General features: G+C 40.7%; 1 protein-coding gene across 2 annotated transcripts in view; it reads right to left on the bottom strand.

The window, feature by feature from the left end:
- Positions 1-22,007, bottom strand: part of dachd (dachshund d) — a 92,258-nt gene that overhangs the window by 35,365 nt on the left and 34,886 nt on the right. For both annotated transcript variants that reach the window (XM_067604047.1, XM_067604046.1), the window contains exons 2-3: positions 8,090-8,205; positions 1,182-1,334 (exon numbers count right to left, since the gene is read on the bottom strand). In XM_067604047.1, the coding sequence (XP_067460148.1) occupies positions 1,182-1,334; positions 8,090-8,205 (269 nt within the window). The remainder of the gene's footprint in view (positions 1-1,181; positions 1,335-8,089; positions 8,206-22,007) is intronic.

Here is a 22,007-nt window from a genome sequence, read left to right as displayed (position 1 = left end):
ACACTCCATTCTCTGGGAGTGATGACCTCACACTTTATGCATTTTGCATTGTTAAATCTGCTTAGAAACACATCCTGTTTTCATCGCGCGCACCATAAGCTCCATGGTGTCAAGTATTACTGTTGAAATGTATTCGGGAGTCAAGCCATTTAGTACAGTAAGCAAATCAAAACCTCCATTTAGCAAAGCAAAGCTACAGGGATTACATTTGGTTTGTAATTTGGAACGGGCTCATGAATCTGCGCTCACATACATTATCATTCTCTTTAATTCACTAAGTGGTTCTGTGTGATATTACGAAAATCCTTTTGCATTTTAGGGCTAATAATGAATTGGAATGGCACACAGTGAAAAACCAAAGCTCTCACAGCAATTCAATTAGACCTTGTTAAAAGCTGATAGCTTTGGGAAATTGTGTTCACAGTTTCACTTAGCTATTAAGAATGTTGTTTTTTTTTTTTTCTTTCAACACAAAAATGTAACACTTCAGGAGAAAATAAGACTTCCCTTACCATGATGAAGGATATTTCATCATTATATAAACATTAAGAAAGCAGCTGTATAGTGGAGATACTGTAGTGTCATGCAGAACGTTGGTTTAGGACGAGCTGTATGAATGGGATCACTTATTACTTCTGGCAGAGCGGATCTGGTTTTTGTTTGTGTGTGTGTCTGTTTGGCTGTTAAGCGGGATCTAAAAGACTACTTCATAGATTTCAATCACATTTGGTGTAAAGTTAGGAAACCGGCCAAAAACAAGTGAGAATATATTGGTGCCCATATAAAAAGCCATTTAAAAAGCATGAAAAGTTCTTTTTTTCTCTCTCCTTTTTTAATTCCTTGGCTCTATCCACATTTGATGGTACTCTGCCCATATGTGGCACAAACAAAACAAACAATAGGGTGGTCATACTTGAATTTCATTCTTCTCGAAAGCTTATGGACACCATGAGCCATGCATTTATGTGTATTTTAATGCAGATATGGATCAAGTGCGCAGAGTTCTCTGAGTGCTTTCTAGTGTCGATAAAGAAGTGGTGATAAGTGTGCAAGTCTTCATGTGTTTTGTCTTTGTCTGTGCAGGTACATAAAATAGTTTGCGGAATGCCTGTGTTTTTCTTTATATGTTTGTGCCAGTGTGTGTGTATGTGTGTGTGTGTGTGTGTGGAGGGCATCCTCACCGACACTGGAGCTGAGGTCTCCGTTCTCTCCGTCGGCCCCATGGTGGTTGGCGTTGCTGTGGTAGCCGCTCATCGCCTCCAGCTTGATCTTCTTGACCTTCATGGCCTCTGCGATGGCTGCGTTGGCAGCTGCTGCCGCCGCCGCTGTCAGGCCTGGAGAGAGAGGAAGCAGAGGAGACGGAGCTCTTACAGACCGCTACGTGTCTACTGGGGCTGAGCAACTGCACCTGCAAAACCTTTCAGAAACGTGCGCTGGCGAATTAAAAACAAAAGAAAAAGGACTTTTGAATGTATAAAACAATGAATCATTTTATATACTATGGGGAATAAGCGCCTATGAGATCACAGCTTAGTTTTTCATCTTGTGACAGGGGATATCTTCACAGCAGGTTATCATGCTGATGGGATAGATCCCTGTGTGTGTGGCAGCATATGATTTTTATGAATGTTTCACCCACTCCGCCACTCCTTGCCTCCTATATTGATGTATTTGTATCTTGATGGGGAGAGATGCAGTCAAGATAATAGTACATGATAAAAGCATTTTGTATGTACAACTTACAATGCACACTGTATGTGTATATAGTAGTGGCGTAGTAATACAGTGTGACACAGGAGTGAAAAAGTGAAAGACAGAGTGAGGGAGGTTCAACATGTGAACAAATACAGGGGAGACAATTATGTCTTAAAGTGTATTTCAATGATACTTTGTAATGAATTCATTAGATCTAATTGCTGTGAATAACATTTGTATTCAAGTTCTTCACAGCTTTATACTGTAATGCTTCTTCATATAAAAGTGTGTTCTGTGAGTCAAGGCTGGTCATCAAGCGAAATGCAAAACGATATGTTCAATAAAACATAAGAGAGAAGCAATGTATGCAATCTCTGATACACTCTCAAAAAGAAGAAAACAACATGCGTACTGAGGACCTTTAAGGCAGGAAATTAATAAGGCAGGAGGGCAAAGTCCATAAAGCAGCAGTAAGAAGGAAAAATATGAATAAACAACTGAGGATGGATTATATAAATGTGTTTGTTTTGTTTTGAAGATATTTTTAAGGTTAGTGTTATTTAACTGCCCGTAAAACCAGAAAAAAGTAAAAAATCAATTCAAGTGATAAAAGTAAAGAAATATAAAAAGCTAGTGTTCTAGTCTCGCTCCTGCACTCTGCAGACGTTTCCATACTGTTTTATAGCAGTTTCAATCTCACCATTCATTCTTTAGTATGCATATCACTTGAACATTTCTGACAACATGCCAAATATCTGAGAATTTTACATGGATTCTCGTCAGGCCCAAGGCTGCTGCTGGTTTTTTTTTTTTTTTTGAGCAGACTAAATGACTATTGACATCACATTTTAAATAATCATTCACATTACTGCCAGCTCTGAATATATACCGGAACAGCAATATTCCTCCACCTCGATCAAAATGGACTTGATATGATTGATACAGTGAGTCTGAGATTATAGACATACATATGCTGAGCACACTGCAGAGATCATAAAGCATTGGTTTGTCATTGTGGTAGTTCCAGGGTTTCTGGTGTATTGAACGTGACTGAAATCTTTATTCATGAGGCTGGTCTCAAACAGCAGGGACAGATAGTGCTAAAGCTCCTCTAGGCCTGTGTGTGTGTGTCTCAGGAGAGTCCCGCGACTCTTCTCGCCAACCCCAGCAACAAAATCAAAGATGCACGGCGAGAAAAAGATATGTACCTATTAGTGGAATCACTCATACCCACAATACAGTATATCACCTGCCCTCTTACAGAGGCTGCTTACACTTGATATGCAGGTTTGCCTTACGTTTGACGCAGAACAAGGCAACGTCTGCGTTTATCATCACTAAGCTGTCACGTCTCCGTGATGGGACTCAGGAGCAGCTATTAGCCATGCATTTGAGGGGGAGACACAAGTACAAGGAGAGGTAGAAATCGAACATGTGGCTCTAATAGATACATGCGAGCACGTGCGCACACACACACAGACACAAACGCGCGCCGACGAACACGCGCGCCAGAACATACCGGCCTGGGCACCCTCTCCTCTCATCCCCAGCTGATAGGCAGATGGCGAGAGTCACTCTGAGCCACTGACATGGAGGTGCATATAATTTAAAGCCTTGTTTGCATCTTAAAATACATCAGTACCATATTGACGTACAGTATACATCATGTCAGAGAGGGCCCTCTCGTTTGCAATGGGCCCTGGCTGCTGTTCCATATGCATAGGCAGCGCCGGAGAAAAAAAAAGGGCCGTTGCCTCATAAGAAGGTGATACTTCTCCACATAATGAATGTGGCCTCTGCCCAGTCTGAAGGTCAGCCTTCATTTGTGTATAATGGGCAAGAGTCAACTGTTTTCCAAATGAGACGTATGCAGAACAGACTGCCGAGTAAATATTGAAATCACCTCTGGGCTGTTTGTGTGATAAATTCCCCCCACAAATCAGGTGCCCTCAAAGGAGTGCCGCAGCGGTGCTTTCTGATGCTCTCTAACTTTGGCTGCCTCTGTGTCCTCACTATTTCTTTTACTTTACTTTAGGAAACTGGACTAAACTGTGTAAGATTGATAAAACAAATGGTGAAAAAAAAAAAAAGGGGGGATTAATCCACGCAGAAGAAGGTGACAGGTTTTGATCAGATGTGTATTGAGTAAATAAAGGCTCAGAAATCGATCGGAACTATTATGAAACAGATGGAATGATCACTTTTCCATTTTTCATTTATCATCCGGCCCCAGCCTCCACCCTGTCTTTGACTAAGTGACACACTCCATAAATCGAAATCTTTGTTCTGATAATTGTTTCATTTCGGCGGATCAATTGTCATATCCACATAACACACACCTCAATACAGTGGATGTAATAAGGAAGCCAGGGAGATGTTGGCGCCCAGCAACAAGTCTATTAAGCCACTAGAAGTCTAAACGTCAACAAGACCAATCCCACTCAATGCTAATCTGCATTCATTACTATGCAAACAAAACAATCCTGCCTCATATATTCTTTCAAAGTCACCTTTAGATTCAGACACTCGCATATAGACGCACGGGCAAGTCAGAATCCTCCTGAGCAAAAAACAAACAGTGCAGCCCTGCCGCATGGAGAGAGCCACACCAGTCAAAGAACAGAAAAGGGAACATTTCAACAAATAGAGAATAGCATGGCACTGTCACATGGGGAGCACAAAACAGCAAATAACAGAGACAAGGTCTGATGGTAGCCCTTGGAGCAGCTGTCATATTAAATAATAATGAAGGATCTATTAATATGCAAAGGAAGCAGCAGCCGACTGGCTTAACGCTGTCATGCCTCTGCATATTGTCAGGATCTTCATCATTAATTAACATGCTAGCTGCCCCATACCTGCGCCAATGTCAGAACATTCTTACAACAAACACCCCAATGCCTGTGCCCTCCGCAACTAACTCGTATAATTAAATTAAAATCAGATTAACTCCACATCAGTACACAAAAGACTGACTTTTACGACTTTCTCTAGCAGCGATTAAAAAAAAAAAAAAAAATAACCAGAGCTTATCTGTTGTGTTTCCGTTCTGTCTCTGTTAGGGACGGCACCATGGGCAACAATGAAAACACACTTTATTTATCGGGGCAAGGAGGATAAGTAGAGAAGAGACACTCCATGTCAATGAGCATGGCCGCCTAATTTTATGCATGGACTGGTGGCAGCACAGCAATGACAAACTGGGGTTGGGAACAACGCGACTCTTAGGTACACTGCGCCACTTGAACTGTGCTATCCACATCATGACAAATTTAGTATCAATTACAGAGCGTGCTAACCTTATGACAAGCAGTGGACTGAAAGAGGAGGGGTAGAAGCACAAAGAAATGATATTACCTGGTGCATACCGGATCTATTTTAAAGCGGCTTGAAGTGGCACTGGATTAGATGATCCACTCCAGATGCTGATGTGCTAATTGTACATCAAAAGAACATAAATATTACAATTGGGTGTCCACCTACTGTATTCATAAGAGGAAACCAGCTCACTGGTATCCACACACACATACACTGGGACAGTACAACAGAGCCGTACAGGCAGCATTAGAAAATATTGTTTTTATCAGTAAAGTACAGGATGCACCCCGGTAAGATGTAGGTGACATTCATTTCTCTAATGGTAAATGCAGTACTCTTGCGTTATTCAAAAGGTTGAAGCCATATCCAGGACATAAATGAATTATATTGAAGCTGCTGCTTAAGTAGTGGCCAGAGTGTGAGCGGAGGCCCTCTCCACTTTAAAGGAGATGTCATCTCAGTGTGGTGTCAGTCCACAGCAAATAATCCGATTTGGGGGCCAATCTGCCTGTAATGCATCAACAACTGGAAAGGCTCCAGCGCAACACCCTCCCCCCCTACCACCACCCACCCCCCCACCAACCCTAGGGCATGAACGCAAGCACATAGGCATTCAAATACTCCTACATACACACATGTGCTTTCACACACACATGAGGGTTAAATGGAATTCCTTAAATGGAAAGCTAAGCATATTAAGATGTCCTTTTCTAAATGGAACTGGTGTCAAGGGCTAAGATACATATGTTAACAATGTGTTTCACAAAGGCCTCTCTGGTCTTGTTAGAGTGTGAAGAAGACATCTTTCCACTGTGTTGCATATGCTGATTGATTTTAATCTAATATGATTTGAGTCTAATTTATCTAAATCTATCTATCTATTTTTTTTATCTAAAAAAAAAACATTTGCTGATCATGGTTTGCATGAGAAATTCACAGTAAACACATTTTCTTTGCCCGAATCAGTCGTTCTTAAGTGAGACCAGTGTAGAGTATTTTGCAAATGTAACACCATGAGAGAAATGACATGCTACTGTGAACAAAACATTTCATGGCGTGCTTCGCTCTTTCTCTTCAGCCCAAATTAAACAGTGCTGTGGCTTTTTCGAGGAGTCTCGGAATATTGGTGGAGCCTCAGGAAAAGCCGTCGGCCCACATTCTGTCTGTGTGTGCGGGCACTAACTCATCTGAAAAATGAACTAATATGACATGACATGATAGTGTAACTATTTAAGACAGTTTCTCAATGTCAGTTTTTTATCATCAATCAGTAGATTTGGACGTGACAGGGAGATCAATTAGCCGCCTACTTAGATCCTAACTTATGTGTGGTCAATTATATTTGATTATTAATCTGTCAAAATTGGTAAATTCCTTGATGTTGCTCAACGTCATGCTCAACACTATCATCAAAAGAATAAATGCTTCAATTATGACACAAAAATTGATGGAAAAAATCTGTCGCGCCACAGTTAGGAAGATTAAAAGTAGAATTTAGTGGCATCTAGCAGAATGGACTTGGCATAAATAGAATATAATATTCATAAGTATGTTTTAATTAGTGTATAATCAACTGAAAATAACAATCGTTGTGTTTTCATTACCTTAGAATGAACCCTTTATATCTACATAGGGAGCGGGTCCTCTTCCACGGAGCCCACCATGTTGCTCTGCCTGTTTACTGTTTCTACAGTAGCCCAGAACGGACAAACCAAACACTGGCTCTAAAGAGGGACTTTCGTGTTTTTCGCAAGTTTCGCGGCCACAGTAGGTTCTCCTACATGCTTGGAAGGGGGTGGGGGGGTGGGAGGTATTCAGTTAGTTACAATCAGCAGTTACAATCTGCAACCTCAACGCTAGATGCCACTAAATCCTACACACTGGTCCTTTAAGACAGTTATAAGAAGACCAAAAATCTCAATTACTTTATCTCTGCCCCCTGAATACCCTGACTAAATGTCAAGATCATAGAGTCCCTCTGGGCTTAAAGGGGATGTTATCAAAAGGCTTTTCTGTTGCTTTATGTTCCACTAAATAACACGGGTCTTTCTCATCATTGTCCTTCTCTGTGTTCACTTCGGCCTTTAAGTTCGCCTTCTACACTATGCCGCAGATAGCCAGTGACCTCACCCTATTCCCAGAGTTCAAAGCACTAGACTGTGAGCCTCTATTGTACTGAATCACAAGGATGGCCCAATCTCTGTTTAATATTGAATTTCAAACACCTCACAGACACTGCTTTGCTGCCTCTTGGAGAAAGGGAGAGATAGAAAAAAACACTCCCGGACTGTTTTTACAGAGATGGAAAAAATGTGTGAGGTAGGATAATAACAAGTCTGTTAAAATTGTTACACAATGAAGATCAGCATGAAAAAGCAGCTGTGGTGTTTCATCTGTTTGTAAAGTACTACAGTTAATAGCTAGTTAAATACAATGCATACTGTACTCAGAGAGAGCATTCAAAGAGCTCTGTTCGACAGTACAATATCATTAAAGACATATCAAGAAGGAGAGCAAAATATGCAAATCAGAGCACTTACAGCCACCAACATCAAAGCAGTCACAATGAAGCCAGCCACAAATAGAACAAAAGCATTAGTTGCAATAAGACTTGGCCCAGGGGTAAGTTAGGGCACAAATGGTTGTTGTTGATTCTTGTGGCGATAAGCTTGCTTTAGCATCACCACTGCCTATGTACATATACCAGTGAAGTGGATTTAATCGCACTAATTAGAATGATCTCAAGGCAAAATGCAACATCTACTGGAATAATCTGAGAGAAAAGATCTCCACTCCAATTTATTCTCCCCCTCTTTGTTTCCGGGGGTTGAGCAGAGGATCTGTTTTTGGTAAACGAGTGAGCGGCTGGTGTCTGGTGGTTGGGTGCATGTGTCACTTTGGACTGGTTGCCATTTCGAGGACAAGCTGCAGGGAGTCCAGTGGTAGGGAGGGTGTGTGTGTGTGTGTGTGGGTATATATACATGAGTGTGTGTGACAGAAAGAAAGAGAGAGAAAAAGAGTGAATCAGAGCCTTAGCAACAGCGACAGAGCGCTACAGACTATGACCAAACCATACCTGTGGGTGGGATCATGCCAGGGGACATGAGACCAGGGACTGAGTGGGGCATGATGTGGGGGTTCTCCGGTGATGTCACACTCTGGGTCCTCTTCGGGGGCCGTCCAGGTCTGGAGCTAAAACACCGGGCAGAGAAGGAGGAGAACGCGGGTGAGAGATGTGGAGGAGACTGGCAGAGGAGGAGGGGTTGTGTAGGTGGTGGTGGTGGTAGTGGTGGTGGTGGTGGGGCGGTGTTAACATTTAGAGCACTCCAGAATGCAATTCCATTCCAAAGAGCTAACACGTACTGTAAATAAATTTCTTTTCAAGGACAGTTGCTTTCTGCAGCTCAACATAATAGACTTCCATAACTAATTAGATTACACGGTGAATTCATTTCCTTTATTGAAGATCAACCACTTTTTGATGCATAATTCATAACCCGTACCTCGTTACCTGTTCCTCCGTATTAATATCCCCACACTATTTGAATTGCCTCGTTTGCATATGCTAAAATCCAGTGCGCGGCCCTCGGCCTGGAAATTACATGTTAACTTGTTATAATTATTGCAGTCAGGCCACTATTGATTTATGAGACTTTTAAAAACCAAATATGTGTAGTTCTGGTAATGAATGATATTTTAAGGTTCTTCAGGAAATTAAAAGGCAATGGCTGCCTTAGGAAATGTTCTGCTTGCTTGATTTAATGCGTGCCTTAGCTGGAAGGTGGTGTGACAGAGTGATTCAGACCTGTTGGACGATTCTGATGGGGGAGTTTTATTACACCAAACGAGGGGCACAGATCCAGCCGTGATAAATGACTGTGCCACCTTACTGTGGAGGAGAAAAGGCCTTCAAAGCAGATACACCCCTAACTTTCCACACATCTTACTCATTCACTTATTAATACAGCTGCAAGTTGCAATCAATACCTACTTTGCTGGCTTATAGTAACAAGAAAAGCCTACAGGGTAAAAAAAAAAAATGCAATGAGAATATAATAAGGGGGGCAAGATTCTATGGAGGTATATTCTTTATGAACAAGGAGCTGGGTGTCTCAGCTGAAGATGAATTATGGTGACTTGACACAGGTGACATATTGGCTTCATACATTATTTCACATACAATAGTCCATTTCAAGCTTTACCAGGATACTAAGTTCTCTCTAATATGAACAGAGTTTAATCCATCTTTAAAACACCAAAAGGTTTCAGTAATGTCGTAACTATGGGAAGAAAACTGGGCAAGCTTGACTATATTTCACGCAGAAAGGACATGGCCGGAAATCAAACCTGGGACATATTTGCTTAGCTGCTGACCTTCCCCTCACAAGACTGTATCCAAGTTAATTATTTTTCTGGTACTAAGGCTTGGAGGAGTGAACCAACATGGTTATACATTAATGTCATTGTCAAATTTGATGTGAGGTCAAGGGGATAGTTCCAGGTCTGAAAAGAGAAGCCAATGCAGAAGCAACTTAAACCTGCATTCTCTCTAATGGCCATCAAGGGGCGACTCTACTGGTTCCGATTGTGTGGAAGTCTATGAGAAAATGATCCTACTTCTCACTTTATTTATTACCTCAGTAAACACTTTCCTAATGAGTTTATGGTCTCAATCGCTAGTTTCAAGTCTTCTTCAACACAGCATGATGTTCATTTTGTAAATAATGGTCCCATTTAGAGTAAAATAGACAATAAAGCAAGGTATGCTTTAGGGCATGGCTACGTTGTGATTGACAAGTTGCTACCACAGCAACAATGTTGGTTAGGTAACGTAACCATGGCATAACCCCAGATTCAAATGTTAATTGTAACATTTTGGTCACCTAAAAAAGTCGTGTTCAGCATTTGGTTGTACTAAAAGACCCTCTAAGGATTTGGATGTTCAGTTGTTCGGATATTCAGTAAGTACATTTTGTTTTAATGGTTTTAAGCCTGTTTTTCGCGAGCAAAAATTAGCATTAGCATTTGCATTATCACAGCTAACCATAGACTGTAAATGCACTGTGCTAACCAAACTAGCAGCTTGCGTTAGGGTCAGCTCCACCCTCTCATCCAAATATGGTCACTTCTCATCACTTCTGGCTCCAAAAGTCCAAGATGGCGACGGTCAAAATGTCAAACTTCAGGCTTCAAAACAGGAGTCCACAAACCAAAGGGACTTCACAGTGGCTACATCCATTATTTTTTTACAGTCTATATGTGAGGTGTAATTTTTTGTTTTTCAAAACATGGAAAAAATCTCTCAATAAATATATCTACATGGGTACTAATTATTTTTGTTGTCTGTAGATTAGGGCAGCAACCAATGATTATTTCATTATCGATTAATCTGTCGATTATTTTTTTGATTAAGTGATTATTTGTTTTGTCTATAAAATATCAGAAAATGGTGAAACATGTCGATCACCATTTCCAAAAGGCCTAGGTGATGTCCTTAAATGTCTTGTTTTGTCACAACCAACAATCCACAACACAAAGATATTCAGTTTACTATCATAGAAGACTAAAGAAACCAGAAAATATTCACATTTAAGAAGCTGGAATCAGAGAATTTGGACATTTTTTTCTTAAATAAATGACTCCAAATGATTAATGGATTATCAAAATAGCTGGCAATTAATTTGAAAGTTGACAACTAATCAATTAATCAACTAATTGTTACAGCACTACTGTAGATACAGATGCTTATTACTTTGCCATCATTTGTCAATGATTTTGAACATGGTCACTTAAGGATTTACGAGCTGTTTACAACCAACAAAATTTAAAAAATTTAATTAACTGATGTAACCGAAGATGAGCTGTTTTAAATTCTTTACAATTAATGTCTCATTCTGGACCTCATCAACCAGTACAGTACATGAGGATGTTTGTGTTACAGTACATTTCACAACATCTCCCACAGGCAGTATCCACAGAGTGATGCAGTGTTTAAGTTCAGATACCACACAGCCTTAGTAGTTGAATTTATTCAGCCGTGTCTTGTGAGGTTTATTTACCTCAGTCCTGCTAATAGAGTGCACTCGCTCTATCTGTCTGAATGTGCTGACTCTCTCATATACAGTACTGGCTCTGGAGATTTTAGGACTAAAAGCAGACCTTCACCAAGCTGTGTCCCTTTGGAGGGAAAATACAGAAGTGATAGAGAGAAGTGGCGAGGGGGAGAGCAAATGACAGAAGTGAGAGGAGGGCAGTGTGAGAGAGGGAGAGAGAGAGAGAGAGAGAGAAAGAGAGAGAGAGGCAGAAAGAGAAATGAGTGCCCGCTCAACCTAGGAACGTCTGGAAATGTAATTCCTATTTCTATAGAAGCACCTCTTTGATCTTATGAGAGGGAGAGATCGCAGACAGTTTTGCTGTCATCACTTTCACTTGTACTCTGGCTGAATTATTTATGAAAGACCTCAATAGAGGGTATGTGATGGGTAAAAGGCTTTTTACCAACAATACTAAAAGCAAAAAGGCCCTCAAATGGACAAAAAAATGTCACATCAACCTTAGATCATGTCAAAGGATGTGAACCCAGGTACAAAGACCCAGTTAAGTAAAGGTAATGTTTAGATAGGCTGCAAGAGAATCTGTCCGTGTGTTTAAGGGATAGCATTTCAGCTCCTCTCTGCACACAAACACTAGCTGGCCATGAAAGCAATACACCAACTGAAAAGGAGCTTTGAACTGAGGAACCTCCAAGCAACAGGAAAGCCTCTCAGAAATGAATAGTTAGTTTGTGTCTCCTTTCCTTCTGACTAAGTGTCTAAATTTACAGAAACAGAAACAGCATACACTTTATTATCGAGTGCGTGTCGAGACTATTTTCCTGTTTTATTCTGTTATTTTCAAAGCCTTGTGATTCATATCGTTTGGTGCAATGTTCCTTAACAATATGTAATTTAGTCCCTTGAAACTCCACAGCTGAGGCATCCGTACTAACATCAATGCAGATCTGCGATGGCCAGAGCCTTACAGGCTAATAAGTTGGGTCCGGATAGGAACTCAACATGGCCTCAAACAAAAGAGTCAGGCTATTTATCAAGCAGCAGATGCTGATTCCCTAAATAGCCTGGCACAGAAACTGCTCCAAACTAGGCCATTATTGCCGAAAAAGAAAGCACAACTGGATGTATGATTGGAATTCTAGTACTTCTCATTTCTTATCCGCTGTTGTCTTTTCTAATCTTCTTTTCATGTTCTCCTCTCTACTTTAAAATGTTTCAGAAAATAGATACTTCTGGGTTTTCAATTGGACTTATTTGGACAATATTATTTCTATATTGGAGGTTAATCATGAAAGAATTTTATTCCCTGCTTTATTTATATTTAAACTAAAGATATTCAAAGGCCTCATATCTCTGGCTTCAATTAAGGAAACAAAATAGGCCCCACCAGCTTTGGGCTGGGGCCACAAATATGTTACACATCTATTCTCTCTTTCTTGTTTTGCTGCCATGGTGAAAAGAAAATAGTGGTGAACTTTCCCTGAACCAGACTTCCTTTAATGGCCCGGCCGTGTGTTGACCCAGCAGAGTCGGCTGGAACCTGATACTATCCAACACACTACGCTGTGCAGGCAATCAGATTACACGGGGCCCAACAATACACTCCACACGAGTCCAATTTCAGTGCTACAATGCAATAAACGCACAATAATTAAATTCACGTTCTCACCCCGTTTACAGGAAGCCAACACTAGGTGATAGGTATAATAAGAGCTATAATATCACATGAGATATCGGGACGGTTTTTGATCTCATGGCAAAATTCTGACATCTCACTATCAGACGCTTTTTCTGTCGACGGAAGCAGTGACTGAGATCTTATTACCCAGAACGCTGTTAATGCAGTGATTATGATCTGTTATAAATCAATTGAAACCACAAATGTAATGTTTAGCCCAAGTGAGCACACTCCCTTAGTGGATTTAGTTACACACAAAAATCATCTGCTCCTCCCATCTTCGGATATCTTTAGGAATTCAACCTGATTATGTCAATAGTGACTCCAGTTTGCAGAGAAAGAACATAATATTATTTCCTGGTGGTTATGATTGAGCCATTAACCTTTTATCTCAGTCTTTTGTTTGACGTTTCTAAAAGGTAAGGATGAAGATATTTATTCCATTTCCGCCCAGTCGGCCAAAACAAGCGAATGAATCATTCCATCTGGGGCTTGTGTAAACAAAAGGCCTCTCCAGGTCTCTGCCAATCAGGCCTTATAAAATATTAACCCAATGTCATTGCCCTTTTAAAATCTCTCACCTAGAATTCCCTAATTGTTCCTTTTCTTTATCTCTCCACTGCAGAGAGTAAATAAATTAACAAAATAGCTTTTATCGCCCTGAGTAACCTTTTAACTGAAGGATTATCTGGGGTTTATTTTTCATTTCTCTCACAGCGATAGCAGAGCATGCCCCATTGATTGGTTTGCTGGGGTGGTGACCAGCCATGAAAACAAGGTCTTATTGATAAAACAAAGCAGCTCCTTACCTTTTTAAGTGCCAGGTCAGGCAGAAATTCAGAGGCCTCAGACCATGAGGGGCCTGAATATGCTGACTTTATAGTGTTTTTTATTTGGTGACGGTTTAACAATATGAGGGCAACTCCCATGAGAGGTTAACAGTTTGTTGAAAGACAGGAATAACATGGCTGTGGTGGTCTTACTACCAATTTAAAATTCCCCACAGTGTTCACTGAGAGGAAAAACTCAATGTTTAACTTCTAAAATTTTGGTCTGCTGCTTGTTTTCTTCATTTTGATTTAGGGCAACAAAAGCGAGTCTGACATGCAAGTATAAGTCAAACTAAAATCCAACTAAAAATTAGAGTGGAATACTTATATTGAGTTCCACACCGTGACGTATGTCTAATTAATTATCAGCTGATTTAATTGTGATCTCAATTCTCTGGATCCCTAATTGATCAGCTGCCCTATAGGCTCTGCTACGGAAAACACAATAACATTAGTAAACACAAAAGCTCAGATAACATCCATGTCTGTGAGAAATATTTCACAATATTAAATATTAGGCAAAGAAAACTAATTAGAAACTATTTTGTTAATTAACTGTCGAAGTCATTCATCAAGCAGACACCGAATATCATCTGTTTCTGGTTTCTTGGATGTGATGATTTGCTCCTTTTCTGTGTTTTCGTATCATTAGAAATTGACTTTCTTTGGTTTTAGTCTGTTTGTGGGATAAAAGTAAATGATGACGGGCATTTCGCACTATTTTCTGACACTTTATAGACCAAGCAATTAAGCAATTACTCAATATAATTGTCAGTTGCAGCGCTAGATAATAGTAATATGAAATAATCATGATAATAATAATCTGACAAAACAAACCCAGTGAAAATGACAGAAATATACTCTATGTTGCCTTCAACAAAAAGCGGGGAGAAAAAAGATGATTTATATTTCCTGCTGACCTTGGCAGTCTATTGGTTGTGATGATCATAATCTCAGTCACAGTGTGATACATGGGAATATATTCACTCATCCATCTTTTTCATGCATCCATCTATCCTCACCCTCATCTTGTATCTGTATTTGCATTGAACCTATTCTTGGATTATCTCAATCAGCTTCCCCTTGCACCTGTCAAACACCGCCTCGCACAGGTAGCCACATCGCGCTTATCTGATCTAGATAGCTGGATTACAGCGAGTTTGTGAGTGTGAGGAGAGAGGAAGAAAAAAAAAAACCACACTTTTATTTATTAGGGATAGGAACAGCTGCATCCGCCTGCAAACTGTGAACCTTTGTTACGGAACAATATATCACAGATCAAATGGTGTGAAATCAAAGGCGGAGGAGAGTTAGCATCAATCCCACTAAAACCCCTTTTAAAGTGCTGTCTGTGCTCTGATCCCTGTGTGGACTAATGTGCAGGGTTGAGATCAGTAGTAGTTGGGAGAGTGGGTGCCTTCCTGGTGCCTTTGTCTGAGCTCAGGCCTGATTAGAACCACGCTGGGCGAGACCAGCACAGCATCTGATGGTATGGAAGAACTCGGAGCCGGTCACGCTCCTTCCACTGTCCTCAAGGCTGTGTCATGAAACCGCAACCGGGCTTTAAGAGAAAGCCACAGTTACAGTAGCTACAAAGAGCTTTCTCCTGTAATCACATTCTATTAGAGCCGTTTGAAGCCTCTCAGCTGTGAAATAGAATCTAAAAAAGATCTAAAACAAGATAAACTGCTGATTACACCCATGCATCATTAATGTTAAAAGCTGATTTCATAATTGTATGTCCCATAACTACGGAGACTAAGATTGTTTAGTATCACATCAACAGACTCTGATAATGAGTAAGCAGACTTCCTACATCACGGGAACTGATGAAGAAAGCCTAATTGGTTGACTTTTCCATGCCTAATGGATGATTCTCTTAATTAAAAAGATACTGTACCAAATGTTAGAAATCAGATAGCGCTTAAAGTAAATGCAGTTAATCAAATGTATGAGAATGAACAGTTCCAGGAAAGCCTAAATGAGATTGCTAGATATGATTTTGCTCCAATATTTATTAATTGCAAGTGCCTTTGGTTAGCAAAACAGAACAGGTCTTATCTTCAAACTGCGAGGAAATTTCATCTAACCACTCTCACTGATCTCTCTTTTTCATGAACTGCGATGCATATGAAACAAGTCTTCAAAACAAGGCTTTAAAAACTTACCCAGTCAGGGTGCCTTTGAGGATATTTAATTAAAATCTAATCCTGCATTCATTAAGGCTCACATAAATTAAGCTGTCATTCATAAGATTTATGGATTCTCATTTGCATATTGCATACAATTCATCAATTACTCAAGTATGAAAGGAGCGCATTTCCCTTGGAGCTGCCTGCTAGCCTGCCAACATTTGAAATGAGAGAAAGAGCACGACTGTCAGGCATTCACTGCAAACTTTTCCCCACAATGTCTGTGCACTGATTAATCTCATTTTCTAGGCATCCCTTACAAGATTGTACACAGTCCAGCTGCACTTTTCAATTATTTCTCCTGTCCTCTCAACTAACTTTGAAAGCAGGACAGGCTAAATGTGGACTGGGGGCTACTTTAGTCTTTATGTATATAACATGTCTTTTTGCCAGGGTAATCATAAATTAGAGAGAGGGGTTTTAGAGATCCTAATGGAAAGGAAATGTAGTAATTTTATTGCAAATCCCATCAGGCAAATATTCTGCATGCTATAATAGCATATTTCCTGTCACATTTAGAGTGGAATACATCCAGCAGGCATTCTGACAGAGGGAGAAAGAGCGAAGAAAAGATAGAGGGGGAGGGCAGCCGGATGAGAGAGAGAGTGGCAGAGAGAAAACAAAAGAGAGGGGAAGAATCTTAGTGCTAAACACATAAAAACTCCCTTTTTGGACGTGAGGCTATGGGAAACACAGTGTGGAGTAAGTGCTTAAAGCAAGCGGAGCGTGAACACATCTAAGATAAAAGGTCAGGCAAAAACAAACAGACCACTCGCGAGGACGAATGGAATTAATTGACTCATTAATATGCATGGCTAATAAAGCTCAAAATCCTAAAACAAAAATCATTGTCAACAATTCCCTTTTAATGGCTCTTATTTTCAGCTTGAGAAGAGCTAGTCTACAGGGTGTATCAATCTTAGGAGGGGTGGAGTTCCTCCACCAAACAGGCTTGGGGTAACCTCGGTGTTGTATGCTCATGTCCTCCCCAGCAGACAAAGGCAGAGTTGTTCTGGTGGAGGGATTAATTGAGAATTAATCCCAGTTTCTGGCAGTGGAACAGACCGGCAGTTAGAAGTGAAAGTCATCCTGAAGGGTAGTTAATTGGTTCCCCATAGCAAAAGCTTTGGAGAACAGAAATCAAGCTGCATTTTCATTAATCCTCCCCATTGTTTTGTGAAATTGTTGTGGAGAGTGACTTCAGATAGAGTCAATAGTTAAGGCTTTTAATTTGCTTTTAATTCTGCCAGTGGGGTGACAATTAACAAACCCCAAAGAACAATAGCTGTGAAAATTATGCGTTCGATTGACTCTAAATGACTCTGAAATCAAAAACCGATAAGCAATTAATATACTGTACTCTACAAATGGTAAGTACCTCCAACATGCTTAATGCGCTCCATCTCACTCTGTCTCTCTCTCTCTCTCTCTCTACATCACTCTCTCACCACTACAGCTTTTGAACTTTGGGAATAGCACCACCAGATTGTCGGATGTGATTAATTTCAGGTCTAAATGGACACAACAGACAGAAAAGGGTGATGTAATCATAACATGAGGAGACACAGTGACTAACAGCAGAGATGGAGGAGGAAGAGAAAGGAGAGGAAAAAAGAGAGGGAGAGAGAGAGAGAGAGAGAGGGAGTAGAGCGAAAGATGTAGACAGAGACAACAAGCGCTCACAAACATACTCCAAGTTCAAGCTAAACAGGAAGACCATGGTGATTAGCATTAATTGCACTGAGGATTGGAATCCTGTGTGAAACATTAAACAAAAATTATCTACTGTTTATTCACTTTTTTTTCCTGATTTTCTTCTTCTTTTTTTTTTTCTCAATAATTAATGAAAAGTAAATACTTGGAGGAGTCCAAAAATGATCTAGGGAGGAAAAGAAATGTTTACATAATCAGGAAAAATGTTCCTGTCCTCTCTCTCTCTCTCCCTCTCTCTCTCTCCCTCTCTCTCTCTGTATACATGGAAAGGTTAGGACTCGAGCCTGTTTCTCACTGTTTCTCACTGTCTCCCCATCAGAAGTAACAGTGTCTGTTCCCCTGAGTGTGGACTTGCTGTGAGAGTGTTTGCATATTTAGATACAAGCAGCCCTGTTTATGCAGCCCCACTCTCGGCTGCTCAAGTTCACTCCAGCACAAGCCCTGATCAATTTGGCCAGCTGTGCTTTAAATGCTGTTTACAACAATAACATCGCGGCTAACAGAGCACGGCCAAGCCTGCGAGCGCACAAACACACAGACACACACACACACACATACACACACGCTTCCCAGCAAGAAAGAGAGAGAGAGAGAGAGGGAGAGAGAAAGAGAGAAACAACTTCAGAGGGAGCCCCCAGCCTGCACATTCCCAGACGAGCATTTATACCGAGTTAAAGACGAATCAAAGCCCAAACTCCTCTGCAAGACACGGAAGAATTGGATTCTGTCTGTGATCCTTCCGGAAGAATCTCTGACTGAGAGCAAAGAGAGGAAATAACAGGAACTCAAACTAGAGTCCCACCCTGAAGAGGGCCAAATTGAAGGTGACACGTACCAGTTACAGGCTTTATGCCGACCAAGTGACAAGTGGCATCGAGCTCAAAATATAACGTCACGTTCACTACAATCTTCACATGCCACTGTTTTTTGGACAAGCTGTTTTCACAAATAACTTTGTTTTGGTGATGTACTATGTTCCTTGAAACGTCAGATTTCTCTTAAAAGCTTCATAAGAGAGAAAAAAAAAACTCCATTTAAGCCTGGCAGGAGAGCAAATAGTCCTACTCAGCAGATAGCGGGTGAAGCTGCTGGTGTCCTCTTGCTTGATGATATAATTCTTAATGTACAGCCTGACTGGACATAAATTTTATCCAAGCATCACCTCACCTGCATTCTTTTCTCTCCCTCTCTCTTTCTCCCTCACTCTCATGATGAATTGTTTGCTACATCTCGGAGACTAAAACCCTTCAACCTCTTCAAACCCGGGTTTCTAATAACGCGTAGGTGCTGGGGAGAGGTGACAGCATGATGAATATCACAACAGACAGCTCCAATATGGGACAATTTTACCAGATCGATATCTCACTGCAATATCAGAGAAAAGGAGCTGATATTAGTCTACACAGTGTATTACAGATGGGGTACATTTCTTCTCTCTGCACTCCCAGTGAACCTAGGCTATATTTCATCCATGTCGGCAATGGTTTACACATTCACAAACGCTGTGGAAACTAATCATAGCATGGTAGCCACGCCAGATGCATCTGCTTAAAATTATCCATATGTGTGACACACCCATAACCCCTTGTTCAACACAGGCGATGGACTTGCAAATAAACTGTGAATCACATTAAAAGATGTTACAGACCATTATTTCTAGTGAGAACAAATGTTTTGTCACATTCTAATAGAGAGATCATGGGTAGTTGCTGCTTTTTGGCGGTAAGCTGAGGCAAAATGGATTTCTCATATTTGGAAAAAAAAAAAAAAAAAAAGGCCACAAATAGTAAGATTAAAGTCTGACTGAGGAGAGAAAAATACACAAGATGTGCTGAAGATGTCGTATAAAATATTGCTGTGACTGAAAAAGTATTTTCACCTTGTCAAAGAGAGAAACTAACAGTAATCAGGTCAGAACAATTACTCCACATTTATTAAAACCGATTCTGAAGGTTGGGGTAAAAAAAAAAAGATCTGTTGTTGTCTTTGAACATATTGTCAAATCTTTTTTTCAGGTTTTGGGGCCATTATTACAACTTCTGTGCTTAATCAGTTTAGGAAATGCTAAAATAAGTTAAATAAGTCCAAATAAATTGTGTTTTTAATCAAATCGTATGTAAATGCCTACGTGTGTGTGTGTGTGTGTGTGTGTGTCGTTAGAGGTCTGAGTTTAATTTGCAGTAAATTATGGTTCAGGGGGATTCATCACAGTACAAACATTTGTTGAGCCTTAGATGAATAAATCAATCACAAACACTCTCTGACAAATTAACTGACACTGTTCTCTTTGTCAAGCTCCATGCTAAACACCGTGGTCAAGTAACATGTGCCTGAAGAAATAGAAAGAGACACCTTTTACTTCCAGGGGAGACAGATGCATATAGGAAGAGGGAGAGAGAGAGAGAGAGAAGGAGGGGTGTGGGGGGGAGGGAGGGGATGACAGAGAGACTGAAGGAGAGAGTGCAGACGTTGCTAACGCTTAATATCTTCCCTCTCCAGGGGGCCGGGGCTGAGGGCCCCTCTGCTGTCAGCTGCAATAGGACCAACCTTTTTGTGAGTGCCCAAGGTTCGTTAAGGGCTATTAATGGAACACAGTATCCCTTGTGCAGGGAACTTGTCAGTGTTTCATTAGAGACTGATAAACATATAATACATAAGTGTCAAACACAGTGTGTGTGCAGTGTGACGCGGCGGCGGGAGGGGAACAGGATTTTGGGATTGCAGTGCAACACTCATTCCCATGCTCTACTCTCTGACAATATTAATGATTTCATGAAGAGGGAGGAGTGTGTGTGTGGGGGGGGGACACTTCGGGAACTATGGAGCCTGCTGTTGGCACCGTAGAGAGGAAGTCTACAAGTGGGATGCAGCTTGGCAAACATTGAATTGTATTATAGTGTTGAACGGTGATCTAAGTAAAGAAAAGTATTCTTGGGTTGATATCTAGCCAAGATAAGACAGCCTGGCATATCTCTGTTGTTCACTTCTAGAGGACTGGGCCCAAAAGTGCAAGAAAAAGAAATACATCATATTCAATTAAAGTTCTTTTTTCACCACTACTGAACAAATCAGCCCACAGCTGGGACTCTGGGTCTAGTTCACAAAGTCCTTTTGATCATTTTGTGGCAGTAAGAGAGTTTGGAGTCCCATAGAGTACGGGACCAAGCTGATCTTATTATGATAATTGGGATACATCAACTTCAGATAGCACTAATGGAGTGAGATTTCAGTGATCAAGAGCACATATTCAACTGTAGAAGCAAGTTCACTTTTTTTAGAAAGGGAGGCATTATGCAATGCTCTGGTTGTGTTCCCAGTAGGCAGCTACTGAGACCGCCAGCACAAGCAAAAGTATGCTTTTAGCTTCGGTGCTGGAAGCATTTCTGCACTTGGTGACGTTGAGCGTTGAAGAGAAGTGTGGTGAAGTTACTTCTATTTCCCCCATGAGTGAGTAATTGGTAACCGCGATCATTAATCAGTTAATCTTCTCTTTTTACCCCTTCTCTTCAACAGAGAAATATCAGAGGTTCAATAATTAAAAACGTGTCAGGTGAAAGTCCAACGCGCTTCCTCACACTGTATGTTCTCACATTCCCTGCTTTGTTCATCTTATTAACCTCCTCTCCGCTCGCCGCGCCTTTAAATGAAATCTTTAGCCCCTTACATGTGAAATTAAAACTGCCCTCCCTTGAGCGCTTTTAATTATTCTTCTTCAGGAGAAACTTCCACTTCCACTTTTGTCAGGGCGGCCTTCTTTCTTCCCAGTCTCTCTTTCCTCACTCCCACCCACTGCCCAGGTCTGTCATGCTTCACTCCTCCCTCCAAGCCCGTTGCTTGTGGGTTTTTTTTTTTTTTTTTTTTTCTTTTTCTCTTTTTCTGCGGGTCTGTTTAATTCTCACCTTGCTCTGCCCTTGTCATCAAGCCGTTGAAGCACAAAGCCAGGAGCAAGGGAGTGTTTACTCATTTCCCCACTACATTACCCCTCCTATTAATCACCGCATGGAAACTTCTGGACACTGAAACATCTCTGCAGTCGCTGCCCCACCTGCCCCCTATGCTAACAGGGCCAACTTTAAATAACTGGCATTCTGAGAAATATCTTGTATTATTTTAAAATTACTAATGTTGTCACCAAGTCCTGAACAACTTGTTTATCCAACTCCCTCAGACTGAGGCTTTCATGACGTTGAAGGGTTCAATATGTCAAATGTTTGAAATATTTTTTTAATGCCTCAAATGATGTCTTTGTGGAAACAAAACATGATGATGGTTCTCGATAAACACAAAAGTTAAAGTAAACATGAGTTGGTTGACATTGAAAATGCATGATATGATATGTGCACACAGGACAGGCAGAGGTTAGTGTCTCTAATTAATCTCATTTAATTGCATGTAAATTGTATTTTAAATGCAGATGAGAAAAAATAAAAAGCTTTTTATTTTTTAAAGGTGAAGAACCCTCGCACCCTCTTGTTACCCTTCACTTCTTCTATTTGCTAAAATCAGAGCCAGTTTGTAAAAGTAAGCT

The sequence above is a fragment of the Thunnus thynnus genome, chromosome 11 (genome assembly GCF_963924715.1).
Source record: "Thunnus thynnus chromosome 11, fThuThy2.1, whole genome shotgun sequence".
Taxonomy (NCBI): Eukaryota; Metazoa; Chordata; class Actinopteri; order Scombriformes; family Scombridae; genus Thunnus; species Thunnus thynnus.
Note: the sequence above shows the minus strand (reverse complement) of the source record. Positions and strands in the feature narration are given on the sequence as shown.